Source organism: Phyllobates terribilis, unplaced genomic scaffold (assembly GCF_046119375.1).
Source record: "Phyllobates terribilis strain yellow unplaced genomic scaffold, ASM4611937v1 Scaffold_13__5_contigs__length_258822181, whole genome shotgun sequence".
Taxonomy (NCBI): domain Eukaryota; kingdom Metazoa; phylum Chordata; class Amphibia; order Anura; family Dendrobatidae; genus Phyllobates; species Phyllobates terribilis.
Genome location: NW_027362773.1, coordinates 90,366,090 through 90,386,337, shown reverse-complemented (window position 1 = coordinate 90,386,337; position 20,248 = coordinate 90,366,090). Strand labels below are relative to the sequence as shown.

At 41.0% G+C, this 20,248-nt stretch overlaps 1 protein-coding gene across 1 annotated transcript; it reads right to left on the bottom strand.

Annotated features, from left to right (window-relative positions):
* Nucleotides 1-1,396: 1,396 nt before the first annotated feature.
* On the bottom strand, nt 1,397-19,825 carry LOC141173773 (uncharacterized). The gene is made up of 7 exons (XM_073658184.1): nt 19,749-19,825; nt 9,076-9,215; nt 8,842-8,946; nt 8,635-8,758; nt 8,454-8,551; nt 8,177-8,267; nt 1,397-4,808 (listed from the first exon to the last, which is right to left on the bottom strand). Exons 2-7 carry the CDS (start codon nt 9,145-9,147, stop codon nt 3,202-3,204), a joined length of 2,097 nt encoding a protein of 698 aa, XP_073514285.1. The 5' UTR covers nt 9,148-9,215; nt 19,749-19,825; the 3' UTR covers nt 1,397-3,201.
* Between the last annotated feature and the right edge of the window lie 423 nt (nt 19,826-20,248).

Genomic DNA, 20,248 nt, shown 5'->3' with positions numbered 1-20,248 from the left:
TTTGTACTCCGCTATTGGGCGCATCGCTCATTCTCCATCTCCTGCGTCACACTCGATGGGTGCGCATGCGCAGAAGGCGGCGCTCGTGGACTTCCGGTCAGGCGCACCCAGGAGGGCAAAGCGTTCTACTCTTGCGTTCCAAGTCTCTTCTGTAGTTACGAGATGCTAGATGGCGTTCATACGCCCAATACACTGAGCGTCACATGTACATATCAGTGCGATTTGATAGGGCACGGGCACTATTTAAGGAGCCAGTTAAGCTATAGTGGTTAACGCCCCCTGGAAGAAGCGTGGCGAAACGGCGGCGTCGGGGTGCAGCACCAGGATCACTGGGTCACTTTCTCTCTCCTCTGGCTGTAAGTAATTGACATTATGACAACTGGGGATATAGTGGTTGGGTCTCAGCACAATATTATTATCTGAATGCTCCTTTGATATAGCTATATTGGGGCAATAAGCCCATGGTGCTGGCACTGACACTTTATAGGACATTTGCACTTTATACACTCTGATCATCATGTATCAAAAAACTGGATTGTTGATATCTGTATATCTATTAGGGTAACATGCCCATGCTGCTGGCACTGACACTTTATAGGGCATTTGTACTTTATACCCTCTGGCCAGTAATCATTAAAAGCTGGATTGCTGATATCTATATATTCATTGAGGGAATAAATATCTTAACCCTACCCTCGATCCTACAAGAGCCTTTGGATTGAGTCCCACATACATAATCATGGACAGCTGAAAATTTTCCTGCTTAACTTTTTAATCATTGTTTTGTTCTATGGAAAAAAACCTTTTTCTTTTAATATATGACTTAATAAAATTAGTAATTTTTTAAATTTAATGGGTCTAGACTCCATTATACCCCCTAGTATTGCCTATAGTGGGTGACATGTGTTTTATGTGGGAATTGTTATTTATTAACTATTTTGAGTGACATATCTCTCTGATTTAAGGACATGAAAATTCAAATTTCGCCAAATTTCTGATTTTTTCACAAAGTAACGCAAGTCACATCGAAGAAATTTTAACACTATCATGAAGTACAATATGTCTCACAAAAAGAATCTCAGAATCAGGGGGATCCGTTGAAGCGTTCCAGAGTAATTACCTCATAAAGTGACAGTGGTCAGAATTGTAAAAATGGGCCTGGTCACTAACGTGCAAACCACGTTCAGGGGTGAAGGGGTTAACACATTAAAAACAAAAATTGAACGAAGCAAATAATATATATCAAACCAAAGGAAAGTATCTACGTATCAGACAATTGTCTAGTACCAATAAGATGGTGACATATCTATGCTAGGATATGAATGGCAGACCATTTGGGAATAATCAGAAACACCAAACATGAGTTTGGTCAAAAACCTTTATTTCACCAGCAATTGGTTACATGGTGGCACTGCAGAAGCGGGTGCCCACACTACATAAAATACAGTAATTGTATAATACACAAACAGTTATATATGTACAGTAGGTGATATCCAGAAGTCTACTGATCCTATTCTGAACATTATTGGAGAGTTTGGTGAATGGTCAGGCCTGTCCATTAATCGGGATAAGTCGGTTATTCTACCATGTGATGATATCCCTAATTTGAGCATATTAGAACCTACACGAATACAAACGGTTGAGAAATTCTAATACCTTGGTATAAGTATAACAAAAAGATCTCCGGATTACATTGCACTGATTCTATATCTTCTTCTGGAAAAGTATCAAAAGAAAATCGATGCGTGGTGGAGATTACCATCAAGAGAATGCCAAGAGTGTGCAAAGCAGTCACCAAAGCAAAAGGTGGCTACTTTGAAGAACCTAGAATATAAGACATATTTTCAGTTGTTTCACACTTTTTTGTTAACTATATAATTCCACGTGTTAATTCATAGTTTTGATGCCTTCAGTGTGAATGTACAATTGTCATAGCTATGAAAAAAACAGAAAAATCTTTTAATGAGAAGGTGTGTCCAAACTTTTGGTCTGTACTGTATATATGATATAAAACATTGTCTGAAGGGATACTTAAGTCCTTTGATCAATTAAAGGGGGGATTTGGGTTGACAAATAAACAATTGTATAAATATCTACAGTTTCGGCATTCATTTAATGCACAATCAAGATGGACGCCCTTTTGGGCAGAAAATAATACTTTTGTTAAGTTGGTATTAGAGAAGGGAAATACTAAGGGTCGTATTTCTGATATTTACTGAATCCTTCTTGATAATTATTTAAAAATATTTCCTTCTCCAGCTAGACAAAAATGGATGGAGATAAAGGTCCAATTTCTGAGGATCAATGGAGAGCGGTATTAGAACTGGTTCCCCAATTATCTGTAAATGAAGCACAGAGATTTTCATAGATCATATTAATACATAGGAAATATAAGACGCCTAGATTCCTATGTAACATAGGATACCGGACTGCTGCTGAATGTCCAGGATGTAAAATGGATGCTGCGGGCCTATTACATACGCTATGGGAATGCCGGGAGTTAGGTAAATGCTGGAAAGGAGTTCTGTCTATTATAAAGAGGGTATATAAAATAGATATTCAACCAGACCCGAAACATGCCTATTAGGTATATTAGAGGATGATATGGAATTTGACCCAATTTCAATAGGGATTTCACGTATTTTATTTAAAACTAGGAAACATATTGCATCCAAATGGATTAACCCCTCACCTCCAGAAATTAGTGAATGCAAAAATAAGGTAAATAATAGTATCAGATTACAAAAAGGGGTATATAAAAAACAAAACTGAATGAATAAATTAGAGAAAATCTGGGGCTTATGGTTGGATACACCTGGAATGCCATCAAGGGGGTTATTGTTGGAGAGACATTGACTTATGGGAGAAGGGGGGTATTGGTGAGGTCTAATGTTTCATTGTAATGTTAAGGAATTCCAATATACATGTGGTATGGGTAATATAGCACACCTATATGTGTATAGGATTATAATGTTTATTACAATATTAAGGTTATATAAAAGATATCAAGAATGTGGAATGTTAATTGTAAGAAATAGTAACTGAAAGTTATCAGACGGTAATGGGCAAGCTGAAAGGATATATAGGAGAGATGCATGTATGTGATCCCTATGGTATGTTATTTTATTATTGTATGTACTGATTTCTTGTTTTGTAAAAAAAAAAAAACTAATGAAAAAATCTCAATAAAAATTTCTTGCATTAAAAAAAAGAAGAATAGGGAAAAGGCTTCTCCCCTGTGTGAGTTCTCTGGTGCTTAATCAAAGCTGATTTCTGGTTAAAACATTTCCCACATTCTGAACATGAAAAAGGCTTCTCCCCTGTGTGAGTTCTTTGATGTGTAACAAGAGATGATTTGTCTGTAAAATACTTTCTACATTCTGAACATGAAAAAGGCTTCTCCCCTGTGTGGGTTCTCTGGTGTTTAGTAAGATGTGATTTATGGTTAAAACATTTCCCACATTCTGAACATGAAAAAGGCTTCTCCCCTGTGTGAGTTCTCTGATGTGTAACAAGAGATGATTTGTCTGTAAAACACTTTCTACATTCTGAACATGAAAAAGGCTTCTCCCCTGTGTGGGTTCTCTGGTGTTTATTAAGATGTGATTTATGATTAAAACATTTCCCACATTCTGAACATAAAAAAGGCTTCTCCCCTGTGTGGGTTCTCTGGTGCGCAACCAAAACTGATTTTTGGTTAAAACATTTCCCACATTCTGAACAGGAAAAGGGCTGCTCCCCTGTGTGGGTTCTCTTGTGACTATCAAGAATCATTTTACGATTAAAACATTTCCCACATTCTGAACAGGAAAAGGGCTTCTCCCCTGTGTGGGTTCTCTGGTGCTTAATCAAACCTGATTTCCTTGTAAAACATTTCCCACATTTTGAACAGGAAAAGGGCTTCTCCCCTGTGTGGGTTCTCTTGTGACTTTCAAGAATCATTCTATGATTAAAACATTTCCCACATTCTGAACAAGAAAAAGGCCTCTCCCCTGTGTGAGTTCTCTTGTGTCTATCAAGAATCATTTTACGATTAAAACATTTCCCACATTCTGAACAGGAAAAGGGCTTTTCCCCTGTGTGGGTTCTCTGGTGGCTATCAAGATGCGCTTTCCGGTTAAAACATTTCCCACATTCTGAACATGAAAAAGGCTTCTCCCCTATGTGGGTTCTCTGGTGGTTTTTAAGATACGCTTTCTGGTTAAAACATTTCTCACATTCTGAACATGAAAAAGGCTTCTTCCCTGTGTGGGTTCTGTGGTGCTTAACTAAAGCTGATTTCTGGTAAAAACATTTCCCACATTCTGAACAGGAAAAGGGCTTTTCCCCTGTGTGAATTCTCTGGTGGTTATCAAGATGCGCTTTCCGTTTAAAACATTTCCCACATTCTGAACATGAAAAAGGCTTCTCTCCTGTGTGAGTTCTCTGGTGATCAACAAAAACTGATTTCTGGTTAAAACATTTTCCACATTTGGAACAAAACAATCTATTGTCCGCTGTGTGTATTTTTTGATGTTTAAGAATAGACTTTTCAAGGGTAAAACTATTTCCATTTTCTGAACGTGAAAAAGATTTCTTTGCTTTAGGAGCAGTTCGTTTTTTAATGCTTATTTTATTTTCATTTTCCTTAGTAGTCGGTAATGAATCAAAAGACAGGACCTGTTTCATAGGATCAGATGATTGATGTTTGCTGTGAAGGGATGATGGTAAATCTGGAGTAATGGCATTCACTTCAATTGTATCTTGTGGGATCTCAAGATCGTCAGATTTAAAAATCTCCTGTCCCTCTGATCTCCTGGTACAGTCATCTGCCAAGAAAAAAAAACAATTATTAATTTTGAATAAAATGTCCCTGAAATTTATATTTTTGAAGATTTGTACTTAAAATGTCTAAACAAACACATCCCTGGGCTACATGCTAATCCAGGGAAATGAAGAGATATATGGTCAAGTTTAAAAATCTATTTTATTAGACACAAATCTAAAAAATAGAGGAATATTTAAAATATTTTCAATATTCCTCTATTTTTTCGATTTGTGTCTAATAAAATTGATTTTTAAACTTGAGCATATATATCTTCATTTTCCTGGAATAGCATGTAGCCCAGGGATGTGTTTGTTTAGATTGATTTAGAAGTGGTATGCAATCTTTATTTATTTTTCTATGGGATTCTTGTGATAATTGTACTTAAAATGCCTGTAGAAATGGCAAGTTATTGACAGAATGACAGTTCACAGTCTAATAGAAAACCTCATAGGATGAACCAGTGGATCGTGGTGTCCAACTGTTCATTCTGCCTCCAAAATATGGAATAAGAAGCCATCAAAAAATGTTATGTAGGCAAAAATGACACCAATAAAAACTTCTACTCATCTCACAAAAAACAAGTCCCCACTCAGATCCATCATCTGTCAATGGAATAACAGAGGTTTCCACATTATTAGTGGCTCAAAGGCTCTTGAGAATCAACATGGCTTCCATAAACCAATCCAGCAATATCCGCTCTCCCAAAGTCAGATCTCCCCCTCGCTTCTGAGCCTTGCAGTGCGCCCAAACCACATTTAGCATCCATGTATTTGGCATTACTATAGTGAGAAGAACCCACTTAATTGATGGTGTGTGTCTCCTGGAGCACAATCTGGGCACTATGTGTTGGGTAATAAAATGGCATATTTGCAATTTTCACTCTCCATCATCCACCGTGTGCTAATTTTTGGAAAGTGACTGTGAAGTCATAATAGTCACTTCTCCTATAGATTAATTCACTGAGGGTTATAATTTCCAAAATGGAGTCACTTTATGGGGATTTCTACTGCTCTGGTTTTCTGCCATTTTGCTATATTAGGGCTTCTGCAAAAGGTGGGTCCCATCTCCTCTGGGACATCTACTTCTCCTCCTGCTTCGACTTGTGTGACGTCTGCTTCTGTCACCAGGAGAAGCCTTATTCATTCCGCAGGCAGCGCTGGTGATGGAGGAGACATCAGAACCAGAAGCTCTGGGTGGCGCAGGCTCTGCGCTGCCACTAAGATTAGGGAGCCTGGGACCAGTAGTACCATCCAGTCTGGCAGTATGGGTGTGTGTGCTGTCCAGCTGAAGTAATCTGCTCCCTGCTTCAGCCATTTGGAAAGCACCACATCCTACTAAAGCTGGAACCATATTGCCGGAAGCTGCCAGATACAGCCTTGTTCTCTGGTTCAGTCCTCTGTGCTCAGCTCCCGGCTTGTGTATTTGTTTCCTGTTGTGACCTCGGCCCGTTTACTGACTACTCTTGTGTCTTCTGATTTAGTATTTTCTCTGTCCTCCTGGTTCTGACCCGGCTACCTGACTATTCTTCTTCCTATCTCACTCCACAGAACAGCAGGTAACACCATGGCCCAAGCCTAGGGATCTCTGTGTTAGTCCAGATCCATGTAGAGGGGTTAAAGGGTGATGAGCAAAGTAATTTTTGAAATCTATAAATGGGGTAGATAAGGCAAGCCTGTTCGTGGTAGCCATCTTTCGAGCTTCCAGGTGACCATAAACAGTGCCCCCAATACATTGTGTCTGGGAACTATTCCAGCAAAATCTGCATTACTAATAGCTAAATGTCGCTCCTTCCCTTCTTAACCTGCCATGTGCCCAGACAGTAGTGTACAACCGTATATAGGGGATTGTCACATTCAAAAGAAGTTGAAAAATAATTTGTAAGGTCCATTTGTTTCCTATTATCCTTTGTGAAGAATTTCAAAGTTATCACCACGTAAAGTGATAAACGTCAGATTTGAAAAATGGCCCTGATTAGGAACAGAAAACTGGGTGCCTGAAGAGGTTAAATCAGAGGATTACTGAAGTAAAAAACTGTGACTATACACAATAAAACATCGACTGAAATGATCAAACTCAACAGTCTTCATCAGTAATAAATGAGTAACTAGTGGTGAAACCTCTCTGGGGTAATTAGAGTATGGGGCTCTGTGGCTCTTGGCAATCTAAACTATCGTAAGGGACAATATTTTCTGTCAGATGAGTGTCAAGAAGAAATATTAGACGTTCAAAGAGAACTTTTTATAATACTGCAGAGCTGAGGGGTCTTATATTTAGATCTCGGGCATTTGGAAGAGGCAATGGAGATCTTTTTGAAAGACTACCAGGGAGTTACAGACTCACATATGTGAGGCCGGCCGATCCCACCACAATGAAACTATCATACAGAATGAACTTGTAAAAAAGAAAGAATATAAAAACATGTAACATCCCCAACTACTACATATGCATGAAGGGAGAAATCCAACACTAAACTGGAGTCACACTCATTTATGTTGGACCATTGGAGCAACTATGAGTTCTGACCAGAAGAGTAGAGAAAGTATTAGCGCCCCCATTTCAGGAGAGATTGTGCAGTAATCTGAATTCCTTAGGATCGAAAACATAATGGAATTTATGACGTGGAGTGACTCCATGAAACCAGGGCTCGAGCCAACACATCTCCTGCAGGCGTGAATAAATGTATATTACAGCCATCAGCCACGCACAGCTTAGAGATATATCATGGCACAGGTGTAATGTTTTTTATGTAGTTTATGACAATCCTGTTTGAAGTTAGTTGGTTTTAAAAGATATTGAAAAATCAGGATAAAGGGAAACTCTGTTGTTATTGTACAGAAATTCACACTTGGCCCTCACTGCACATTTAATGTTGTCGATCAAAAAAGTCTGGAAAGACTGGACCTGGTCTTGTAGGGACCATATGAGAACATTCAGCAGCACAGAAGGGAGAGAAGGTAGATTCATCCAATAAGATATCAGGGATCTAGGAAGCCAACAGCATCATTACCCTCCGCTTTCTCTTACAGGCCAATCAAAATATTTTTCTTCAAGTGATTTTCTAACTTGTCAGCACATTCTACGTACGCTGTCATTTGGCTTTGTAGTTTACAGACCTGGGCAGGTAACGGTCAGCGTCTCCTAATCCCAGGCGGTAGGTGATTCCTTCAGGTTGTAAGTTGTATAGAAAAGGTCTTTCACAATTTCCCAAAGTAAATTGAACATTTTCGGACGGAGGAGAATGTTGTGGTCTAGTGGCAAAATGGTGATCGCACGATTGCTATACGGCTGGACTACATCACCGATAAAGCAGCCACAGCCGGTGACTGAGAAGAATCTGTGACTTCTCTGCATTTAGTGATTACTCCTCACCTGGGTAGTCATATGTAGGAATCTCCTCTTTACACCACTCATCACCCCTCACATATGTCTCTGTAGTATTAATATGGGTCAGATCTTCACCCTGAAACAAATATTGTAAAAGTCACAGACAGATGGAGAAGTCACATCTATGATCAGATCTAATCCTGCCATCTCCACCGTTCTCATTTCACAAGTATAAAACATATAATACTGGTGGATAAAACAAGACCTTTACAGCTGTCTACACATCATAGGGGAAATCTCATGACACCTTCTCTCCATCTACCTGATGATCCTGAGGAACACTGGGATCTTCTTGTTTACAGTCCTGTAGAAGAAGAGGACGGGGACATCTCTCTGGTGTTGTCCTCTTACTGGATATATCTGGAGGAAACACATACAGGGGCTGAATTCATTCTTTACATACAGATAATTATAGGTTGTGTGTATTTAGTCCTGTCTATTACCTGGTGATGTGAGGGGCTTGGGAACCTCCATCATGAAGTCCCTGTACAGATCTTTGTGTCCTTCTAAATACTCCCACTCCTCCATGGAGAAATAGATGGCGACATCCTGACATCTTATAGGAACCTGACACATACAATGATACCGTCATCCCCCCGATTCCTCCATAGCGTTACTGTATAATGTCCCAGAATTCCCAGCAGTGTCACCTCTCCAGTTAGAAGCTCAATCATCTTGTAGGCAAGTTCTAGGATCTTCTGGTCATTGATGTCCTCATGTATCAGGAGGTAAGGTGGAGGCCCCGTGATTAATCGCTGGTTATGGAGAGAAACATTAATAAATCTCACTACAGACATTTCCAGAGTCCTCACCTCTCCAGTTCTGTCCGTCTGTTATTCCTATAGATAAGATTGATGTAATGTGAAGTCATCAGAATCTCTCACCTCTCCAGTAATCCGGAAGAGGATCTCTAGGGTGAGGTGGAATATCCTCTCCGCCATCTTTTCCCTGTTCATATCAGGTAAATCAGGAAAATTTTGTTATATAGAAGATCTGCACTGAGAGGATCCGGTATTGTAGAGACCTGAATGAGAAGATAAGCCGATGGAACATCATAAAAATCCTGTGCAATAATACAATTACTGGAGATAATAAGGGAAACATATGAGGAGATTTATTATTTGACAGTATTTCGTTTTTTCTTTACATCTAGTAATAAAACCTATATATTTAAGGCCACAGACAACAAGCAGTTTCTTCCTCGGAGTCTGCAGCTGAACACGTTTCTCATAGACTCACCGTCAGGGAAATATTGAGAAAATATTAACAATTTCTCCCAAACCCCTCTTCCCTCTCACCTCTTCCTTATCCACCATTTGGACCAAACCAACTGTTTCCATGCAATTTAACACACACAGCAGAAGTCACTTGCAGACAAATGCAGCACAAAAGGTGCTACTGACCCACTTAACATAGGAATGCATCTCCCCTTAGCACAGACCTGGGATAGGTTGACACCTTCCAGCAGGGGCAGAGATTGAAGGAAAACTCATTTAGGCTTCAAAGGGGTTTAACACAAACTTCAGGATGTCCGGAGCTGATACGAAATATGAAATATTGTAAGTTCTATAACTCCGCTAATAATAGGACCCATGTTTTTAGTGGCAGGGTCAGCCAAGGAACAATATGCTTATTTTATCGTAGCTGTGAGTCCCTCCGGGTAGCTGGGGTGCAAAAGTAACAAAATAACAGACAACAACTATGTCATGTGTGGTCTCTAAAGGAAGGTAAATTCATAACAGAAAAAATGGTAGAGCCAGCCCCCTTAATGTCATCCCAGGTGCTGTGTGGGCAGGTCTCCCCTTAGGCATAAAAGAATCCAAGGAGGAAGGATGAGTATTCATTGCCAGGGGGGTATAGAGACTATAATAAACGGATCTTGTTCGATAACAGTCAAATCAATAAGTGGGGCGCCCCCCTCCAGCTAAACGGAATTGTCTCTGCGATCTATTACATAAGTCTTCTTTAATCCTGTTTATATTGTGTAACTGTATATTCTGTACTGTATTGTCCCCTTTGTAAAATCCTTGTATATTTTTCATAACACTGCCTTCCTTTTGGATTAAATATAAAATGTAATAGTCCTGTTTCTTTTGCTTTGTAATCGTTCCCTCCCCCGAAGCCATATACCCTACCAGAACGCAGGCGTCCATCCATACCTGTATTATATTTCAAATCTGGACGGTGGTGGCAGCGAACAATAATAATTGGGTTATCGTGAAGCTGACAGTGACCGTATGGGGGCATATACACATATCCCCACAGAGTGAAGACAACGGTGAGAGATTATGTAATCTCCCCGGTGTCGTCTCTTTGTGAGTTCATGACACCTTCCATAACGCTAATTCTCGTCCCATTTTCCGACAATGGAATTGGAATTAGCAATACTGCAGGAGATATTCATTACAAGTGACATGAGAAATAACTACGTCATGATGAGGCAACATCTTCTACTACGGATCTAAAACCATATTTGGCCGGAGTCCGTCACTGACTACTGCACCACTGGCCATCTATATGAATGTTTCCCGTCTTCCCCGGACTGTAATCTTCTATCAAGTTAGATCTCATGTCTGATTCACACACAGAAGTTTGAGGCTTTTATAAAAGCTGTTTTGTTTGCACACACACCGCAGACAGAAATGATTTGATACTGAAGTCTACATGTATAGTGTATTATGGGGTTTACTTCTGGCCTTAGGCTTTCCTATATTACAAGAAAAAAAAAACAGAAAAAAGCAGATATTAAAAAGTTTCAAAAGAAAACTGTCACCAACAATTCTTGTAAAAAAAAAAACATGCAAAAAGCAGAAGACACATTGTCATTTTTTAACATGTTAAACATTTGTGTTTGTTCTTATATGAATTCTTTTGAGCACCAGAACATAGATGTACACCGCAGGGATGGCATGGGTGCGGCTGCAATAAAATCCCTGGCAGTTTAACCACTTGCTCCTGCAAAAAGCAAACATGGCATCTAAGAAGGTTTGACAGAGTTCGGCTGAATGACCTTCCTCCCCCAAGTACTCGATAGTATGGGGCTGCCTAGTTACTATGATACTTAAATGCCTAATAATGGTGTTTGGGCCTGCAATGTACGAAAGTCTATTAGGCCAGGCCAGAGGCAGCATTCAATAAGTTACCTTTTAACGCCCCCAGACACATTAGACTAAAGCTGCATGAAAGCACTGATTTCGGGGGGTTTGGTTGACTATATAATGTATTTGGGGGCCTCCCAACAGATAATGTCAGGGCAGAGAAGGATCTGTGATCCTGAATTTCAGAGGCTAAAATGTTTGTTCTTCCTGTAGATAATCCTCCGCTAGAGGAGTCTGGAGGCGACTCTCTCATACAGACCACAGAAAAGCTGGAATATTTGTGTGTATGGGGGAGTCGGGAGAGATAACCGTCTGCCAAATGACCGATTAGTCAACACTTATCTCATGTGTATGGGGACGTTACTATTGCACAGGCAGGGATAATACACGGCACTACAGTAGTACAGTGCATCATCTGAGCAATCAGAGGCTTCTGTGTTGTATGATCGCACTAAGGAGAGTTGTTTAAAAAAAGTTTATAAAAAAGGTTTAAAAAAAGTTTTAAAGTGAAAATATCACAGTTTTAGCAAAAATAAATATTCATCACTATGGGGAAAACATGCATATAATGGGAAAATGGAGAGGGAGGTCAGCTCACTGTTTATTCAATGCACTTAGTCTGAAGATCACCGCATGGAGCCGCCCTGGTCAAGGACATTTCAAGGTTCAAGTAGAGCAAGGAGGAGAGATGGATTCTCCAGCATTGTCTATATTGTTAAAACCTCACATTAAGGTTGTGTGCCCACGATGCGTTTTTCAAGCGTTTATGCTGCGGAATTTCCGCAGCGTAAACGCTTGGGAAACACTTGGTAAACCTTCCCCCATGGTCTCCAATGCAAATCCGCACTTTCAATGCCCATGCTGCGTATTTTTCCGCAGCGTTTATGCTGCGCTCAAAAATACGCAGCATGTCCATTAATTTTGCGGACACGCAGCGTAATCGCCGCCATTGACTTGCATTAGAACGCGCCAATTCCACAAGACTGCATCTGTACTTGCGTAATTGACGCGTTCTAATGTGCGGATGGTACCCAGGCCTGGAGGATAGAAGACTCTCATCCAGACTCAGGAACCATAGAATCTGTAAATAAAAGAATTTAAAATAAAAAATAAAGATTATACTCACCTTCCGATGTCATCCCGGTGTTTTGTCCACGCCGTCCGGTCTCTTGCAATGCTCGCGCTGTTGTGAAGGACCTGCCATAACGTCACTGAGTCATGTGACCCATCACATGACTCAATGATGTCACCGCAGGTCCTTCACAACAGCGCGAGCATTGCAAGAGACCGGACGCAGCAGAGATGACACCGGGAAGACATCGGAAGGTGAGTATAATCTTTTTTTTTTTTTTTTTTTACCATTCTTATTCTTTTTTTTAACTATTACTTGGTCACAATATATAAATCCATGCCGGTTGCACGGATTTATATAGTGTGACCAACTTGTCAAGCACTTTCCAAGAGATGCTCAAAATTGCTTGGAAAACTGCTTGAAAAAACGCTGAAAAAACGCTCAGCATCAAATCTGCTACGTGGGCACATAGCCTTATTGTGAATTCATAAAAACTGTTGTGATGGCATACCACCAAGTGCCCACATAGGAAACCAATGCTTATTCATTATTTACAACATGTGAGTCTCTGTGATACTTTTATATCCTTCCCTTTCCTGGGTGTCCATTGATTACTGAGTACTTCTCAGACAATTTAACCCTGTATTGTATGGAAGTAAAAGAGAATACACAAATACAACTCATGCATGAGACATTCAATAAAATCACTGGAAATCAAAGACAAATACAATTAATTGTACTGTAATATTAATCCTGTCTGATGCTCATTCCCTGTGGGGCTCTAGTGTGTAATTTAAATATCCAATATGACTTTCTATTTAAGATTTTTCTTTTCATATCTCCACCTCTTTATGGTTTATAAGACTTTTCTATTCCTAATATCTGAAGGATCTGATATCCCCTTTATGTTTTTGTGAAAAGCGTCTTGAAACCACAGACACGTTTAATGTTGTGGGATTGATTGCGTCAGATAAATGTCTTCTAATACATGTTTATAGTGGATCTGACGTCCATCCCACATATTGTAGTTAACTCTCTATACACTCTATTAAGTAGATGACCCCTATAGTGTTACAATTGATGAAATTGTATATCGCAAATTGTTGTCCCGTTAGGTTTTCTTCAAATGTGTTGGTTTTATTAACATAGTTGCATGCTTTACAGGATGTATGTCCACATTATATTATATATATATATTCTTTATTTTTATATAGCGCCAACATATTCCGCAGAGCTTTGCATACATTATCATCGCTGTCCCCATTGGGGCTCACAATCAAAATGAAAAAAAAACCTAACCAAGGATAACCAAGTCACATTGCGTTTGATATTTGTTTCTTGAAAAAAACTAGGTGAAAGTTTTCCGCCAAGTGTAGAAGCCTTTTTGGATACAAAACTCAAACAAAACGAATTTACAAAGTCTGGAGGATGGATCTCAGACATCAAAAAAACTAAGTTTGAAAGAGATATCAAAGACAACGAGTCAAATTCAATTTACACATGGAAATGAAACAAACCAAGAGCTACTGTTCAGAAATACAGGTCACACAATAAATTCAAAAGGAAATAGAGGAGAGCGGAGGTCAGCTTCACAAATCCTAATGTGTCCATGGGTTCCTCTAATTATAATTCTCTGAGGACTTATCTGATGTATCAGTGGGATCAACTAAAGACAGATGGAACAAAAATAAATTCTCAAGTATTCCCCACAATTCAGCACAAAACAACGGGCGGGAAGAAAGCACAAACGTGCCCGGACATGTGCGTTCCATGCCGGAGTGCATCAAGGTCTCCTATCTGCGAATGCGCATGTCCGGAAGCATGCGTTCCACACATATGGTATTGGATTGCATTCCACCAACATAGAAAAATCCTATCTCTGAGATCAGCATAATGGGAGACTAAAAACAAGTATTGCACATCCCATCATGCAATAGGCATGTAGATATACTTTATCACTACATAAGATATGGGATGATGGCCCACAGTATATTCCTAAATGGTCAAATTTGACCCCTATTGCACAATTAGAGATACACAAGGATCACCACACTTGTTAATTACAAAATAGTGTAAGTGGAATAATTGATAAGTAATAATTCTGATATAGAAGCTCAGATATCTCGATGAAGTACAATAATATGTGCACCCCATTCACAGGTAACTGACTAGCAATGGGTAGAGTATACAATCCAAAAATATAATCCAGAATGGGGCTGTATTCACACAAAACAGGCATAAGAAATTTGCTCATTGAGTCCCTTAGGGGCTAGTGAATCCAGTCTAACAATCCACTCACTTTCTTTTTTGAGGATATATCTATTGTGATCACCTCCTCTCAAATTGGGTTTAACCATCTCAATGATACAAAAGGAGATGTCTCCGGTTTGATCTCAATGTACACTGTTCATGTGTCTCGCTAATGGGGTGTCCCAACCATGGCATAAACTGCCCAAATGCCCCCCCACAATCCTCCTAGACTCCCTCTTGATCTCGCCTACATAATCTAGGGGCAGGTGTGACCATATATACTAGTCCTGAGGATTTACAGTTGGAATAATCCCACTGGAAAAAGATTTTAACCATGGAGGAACTCAAGAAAGATTTACATGGTCTCATCCAATTAAATGGACAACGTTCTCCAAATCTAAAGAAACCGTAGATTCCTCTATCTAGCCAAGTCCCCCTGGGTGCAGGTTTTTTATAGAAATTGTCAGGGTTCCGCAGTGACGACATCGGAGAGATCACACAATATCTCACCGTTGCCGTCACTCTGTTCGGATTTCGTCAGGGAGTGGCGAGCACACGATCCCGACTACCCACTACGTAGGTATCGGCAAGCGACCAGTGAGCATATGGAGTCACACCTCCAGATTCCAACGCATGGAATGTGTGTCTACGCCCCCGTACGGTCACTGTCAGCTTCACGATAGCCCAGTTAACACCTTAAGGAACCTGGGATTTTCAATTTTTGCATTTTCGTTTTTTGCTCCCCTTGTTCCCAGAGCCATAGCGTTTTTATTTTTTGGTCAATATGGTCGTGTGAGAGCTTATTTTTTGCGAGATGAGTTGTACTTTTGATCGGCATTACTGGTTTTACCATATCGTGTACAGGAAAACAGGAAAAAAATCCAAGTGCGGTGAAATTGCAAAAAAAGTGCAATACCACAGATGTTTTTTTTTTTTTTCACCACGTTCACTGAATGCTAAAACAAACCTGCCATTCTTATTCTCCAGTTCATTAAGAGTTTGTAGATAAAAAAGAACCTATACATGTTTTGTATTTAAGTGGTGAAAAAATATTCCAAAGTTTACTAAAAAAAAAAGGCGCTATTTTCCGAGACCCGTAGCGTCTCAATTTTCGGGTTCTGGGGCCATGTGAGGGTTTATTTTTTGCGCACCGAGCTGACGTTTTTATTGATACCATTTTGGAGTAGATCCAATGTTTTGATCGCCCGTTATTGCATTTTATTGCAATGTTGCGGCGACCAAAAAACGTAATTCTGGCGTTTAGAATTTTTTTCTCGTTACGCCGTTTACCTTTCGGATCAATTCTTTTTTTATATTGATAGATCGGGCGATTCTGAACACGGCGATACCAAATATGTGTAAGTGTTTTTTTTTTTATTATTTTATTTTGATTGGGGCGAAAGGGAGGTGATTAAAACTTTTATATATTTTTAATTTTTTTAAAAACTTCTTTTTTTTTTTACACTTTTTGCTTGCTTCTATAGTCTCCATAGGAGACTATAGAAGCAGCAACTGTCCGATCACCTCTGCTACATAGAGGTGATGATCAGATCACCTCTATGTAGCAGAAATGCTCCTGTGCTATAAGCGCCGACCACTAGGTGGCACTCATAGTGATCATTACATGACAACCACTGGGGTCTGCTGCAGACCCAGGGTTGTCAAGCCCACCCATCAGTGACCCGCGATCATGTGACGGGGTCACCGATGGGCTCTAAGCATCAGCTGACATGTGCTCGGTTGAATGCAGGCTCACCGCCGGAGCCCTAACTGGACCGGGGGTGATGGCCTGGGGCGTACTAATACGCCTCAGGCTTTCAAGGGGTTAATATAATTTGCTGCCACCGCCGTCCAGATTTGAAATATAATACAGGCCTGGGCGGACGCCTGCATTCTGGTAGCGTATGGCTTTGGGGGAGGGAACAATTACAGCACAAAAGAAACAGAACTATTAAATTTTATATTTAATCCAAAAGGGAGGCAATATTATGAAAAATATACAAGATTTTCCATTCATTTTATCCAAATATGAAATAAAGGACTATTTTTACATAAGCGGTGAATGCAGCTTTTCATCATCTCCTCTCTATTGGACTATTGTTTCTGCATTTTAAAAATGGCACCGCAAGTTTATACGATGTGTATTTGCCGTTAAGATTCAGGTGCGGTCATTATGCATTTAGAAGGTGGTGCAGGCTCATTCTCCATTTAGCTATCAAATTTTATATTTAATCCAAAAGGGAGGCAGTGTTATGAAAAAAAATACAAGATTTTACAAAAGGGGACAATACAATACATAAGCAGTTACACAAAATAAACAGGATTAAAGAAGACTTACTATAGTGATCGCTGAGATGATTCAATATAGGTGGAGGGGAGACACCCAGCAGGATCCGTTGCTATAATAAATATATTCTCCCGCAATGAATACTACTCCAACCTCAGCAGATTCTTTTATGCTGCTGAAGGGAAAGACCTGCCCACACACCCCCTGGGATGACATCACGGGGGCTGGTCTCCAGCCTTCATATCTTTATTAGATATCTGTTTTTTATTATAACTTATTGTGGGTTGATCGTAGAGGCCCGAAAGTGATACAATTTTTTCCGTTATGATTTTACCTTTCTCCAGAGACCTCACATGGTATAGCTGCCATCTGTTATTTTGGAACTTTTGCGCCACAGCCCCCCAGAGGGACCTACAGAGGCAGGAAAATATCCATATCATTCCCTAGCTGACCCTGTCACTAAAAATATGGGTCCCTTCATTTTCAGAATTATGAAACTTTAGTTATTCCATATTTCGTTTTGACTCCGAAGATCCTGCAGTCTTTGTTAAACCCCTTTTGAGCCTAAAAGAGCCATTTCCTCTTTCCTTCCATCTCTGCTCCTATGCTGGAAGGTGTCAATCTATCTCAGGTCTGTGCTAAGAGGAGATGTAGTGTTATTTGCATACCGACAGCTGCGTGGAGTGTCAGCTCTCCTCTGGTGACAAATGGTGGATAAGGGCGGGATGAAGAGGGGTTTCAGGGACAAAGAGAAATTGTTAATACTTTCTCAATATTTCCCTGACAGAAACTATGCACTAAATGGTCCCTAATTGACAGACCCTTTCTGAAAGTTATTGAGGAAGTAGATCCCACAGGACCCTCAGGTCTGGGTCAGCCACAAGTATATCCCAGTGTTTTCTGAGGATATGAAAGATACAGTCACTCTGATTGTCGTAAGTTTTTCTTACTCGTGCTATCCCATCTTTTTCTTGGTCTCTTGGATAGGTATGGATGAGTGTCTGTCTCTCCCATTTTTCTGCAAACGATGATGTGGAATCCAAAATGTACCATGAGTACCCTTTTTCACTGAATCTGATGTTCAGGTCTATTGCCTGTATATTAAAATCTGTGACATTAGAGCAGTACCCTCTCAACCGTAAAAATTGGCCCTTGCGTATTCCTCTATTTATGAGGATGGGGTGGTGGCTATCCCACTTCAATAGTTTATTAGTGCTGTAGGTTTATGATAAATGAGTGTTCCTAGGGTCCCATTGCAATCCTTCTTGATTAGTACATCCAGGAAAGGCAACTGGTAATAATTAAACTCTGATATAAATCTCAAGCCCACTCTATTGATGTTGAGTTCCCTGACAAATTCAAAATATTGTTCACTCGTCCCTGACCAGATGATAAAAATGTAGTCAATATATTTGTACCATACCCCAATATATGGATGCCATCACTTATGATCATCCCTGAATATTGTGGTTTCCTCCCATGAGCCCAGGAATAGGTTAGCATGTGAGGGTGCACAAAAAGAAAGAAGTTATGAGTAACAGCGAATTTTAGAAGATCTGCCATGAAGTCATTATGTCTGCTACACTCTATTGACCTCGATTTCAAGAAATGTCTTACTCCTCTGATATCATCCTCATGCGGTATATTACTGTACAAAGCCTCGATATCTAGTAAGGCCTGCTCCCCTACATGCATGTACACATGCTCGAGGGTCTACATGTAGGGGAGCAGGCAGAGGGAAAACCAACTCCAGAGGGATTATTCCAACTGCAAGACCTCAGACGCTACTATGGGAACATTATACTGTGTGGGGGGGCATCATACATACTGCATAAGGGGCATAATGGGGGCATTACACTGTGTGGGGGCATCATATATACTGCCTAAGGGGCATAATGGGGGCATTACACTGTGTGGGGGCATCATGCATACTGCATAAGGGGCATAACACTGTGTGGGGGCATCATACATCCTGCATAAGGGGCACAATGGGGGCATTACACTGTGTGGGGGCATCATACATCCTGCATAAGGGGCATAATGGGGGCATTACACTGTGTGGGGGCATCATACATCCTGCATAAGGGGCATAATGGGGGCATTACACTGTGTGGGGGCATCATACATACTGCATAAGGGGCATAATGGGGGCATTACACTGTGTGGGGGCATCATACATCCTGTATAAGGGGCATAATGGGGGCATTACACTGTGTGGGGCATCATACATCCTGCATAAGGGGCATAATGGGGGCATTACACTGTGTGGGGGCATCATACATACTGCATAAGGGGCATAATGGGGGCATTACACTGTGTGGGGGCATCATACATACTGCATAAGGGGCATAATGGGGGCATTACACTGTGTGGGGGCATCATACATCCTGTATAAGGGGCATAATGGGGGCATTACACTGTGTGGGGGCATCATACACACTGCATAAGAGCCATAATGGGGGCATTACACAGTGTGGGGGCATCATACATCCTGCATAAGGGGCATAATGGGGGCATTACACTGTATGAGGGCATCATACATACTGCATAAGGGGCATAATGGGGGAATTACACTGTGGGGCCAGTAAAGGGGCATAATGGGGGCATTACACTGTGGGGGGCATCATACATTCTGCATAAGGGGCATAATGGGGGCATTACACTGTGGGGGCAGTAAAGGGGTCCTGTACTATGAGAACAATACGTTTCCTCCCTTCCTGTCTCCATAGTTGGGTCGTATGAATCTATTACAGGAAACAGAACAAAAACCTTATGATTCTTATAAAGGGGCAACACAAGACCCCAAAAGAGTCTCGGTGCTGAAGGGGTTAATGCCCCCTGTCCACATACCTCCACCTGCAGAGCCGCCACCACATATATGGCTGCTCTGTGCGCACAGGACCTGTGATGAGGTCACAGGAGGGGAGGAGTCAGGGGTCACATGATCAGGGGCCTCAGTGGATGCAGGACTCTGCTGTGCTGGTTGTCATGGTGCTGGATGAGCTGAAGTTTATGTGTGGGGTCAGGAGGGGTTTACAGTGTGGATGGAGCAGAGCCGCGTGTGTACGAGGTGTACGGAGCGGAGCCGTGTGTGTACGAGGTGTACGGAGCGGAGCCGCGTGTGTACGAGGTGTACGGAGCGGAGTCGCGTGTGTACGAGGTGTACGGAGCGGAGTCGCGTGTGTACGAGGTGTACGCAGCGGAGTCGCGTGTGTACGAGGTGTACGGAGCGGAGTCGCGTGTGTACGAGGTGTACGGAGCGGAGTCGCGTGTGTACGAGGTGTACGGAGCGGAGTCGCGTGTGTACGGAGTGGAGCCACGTGTACGAGGTGTACGGAGCGGAGCCGCGT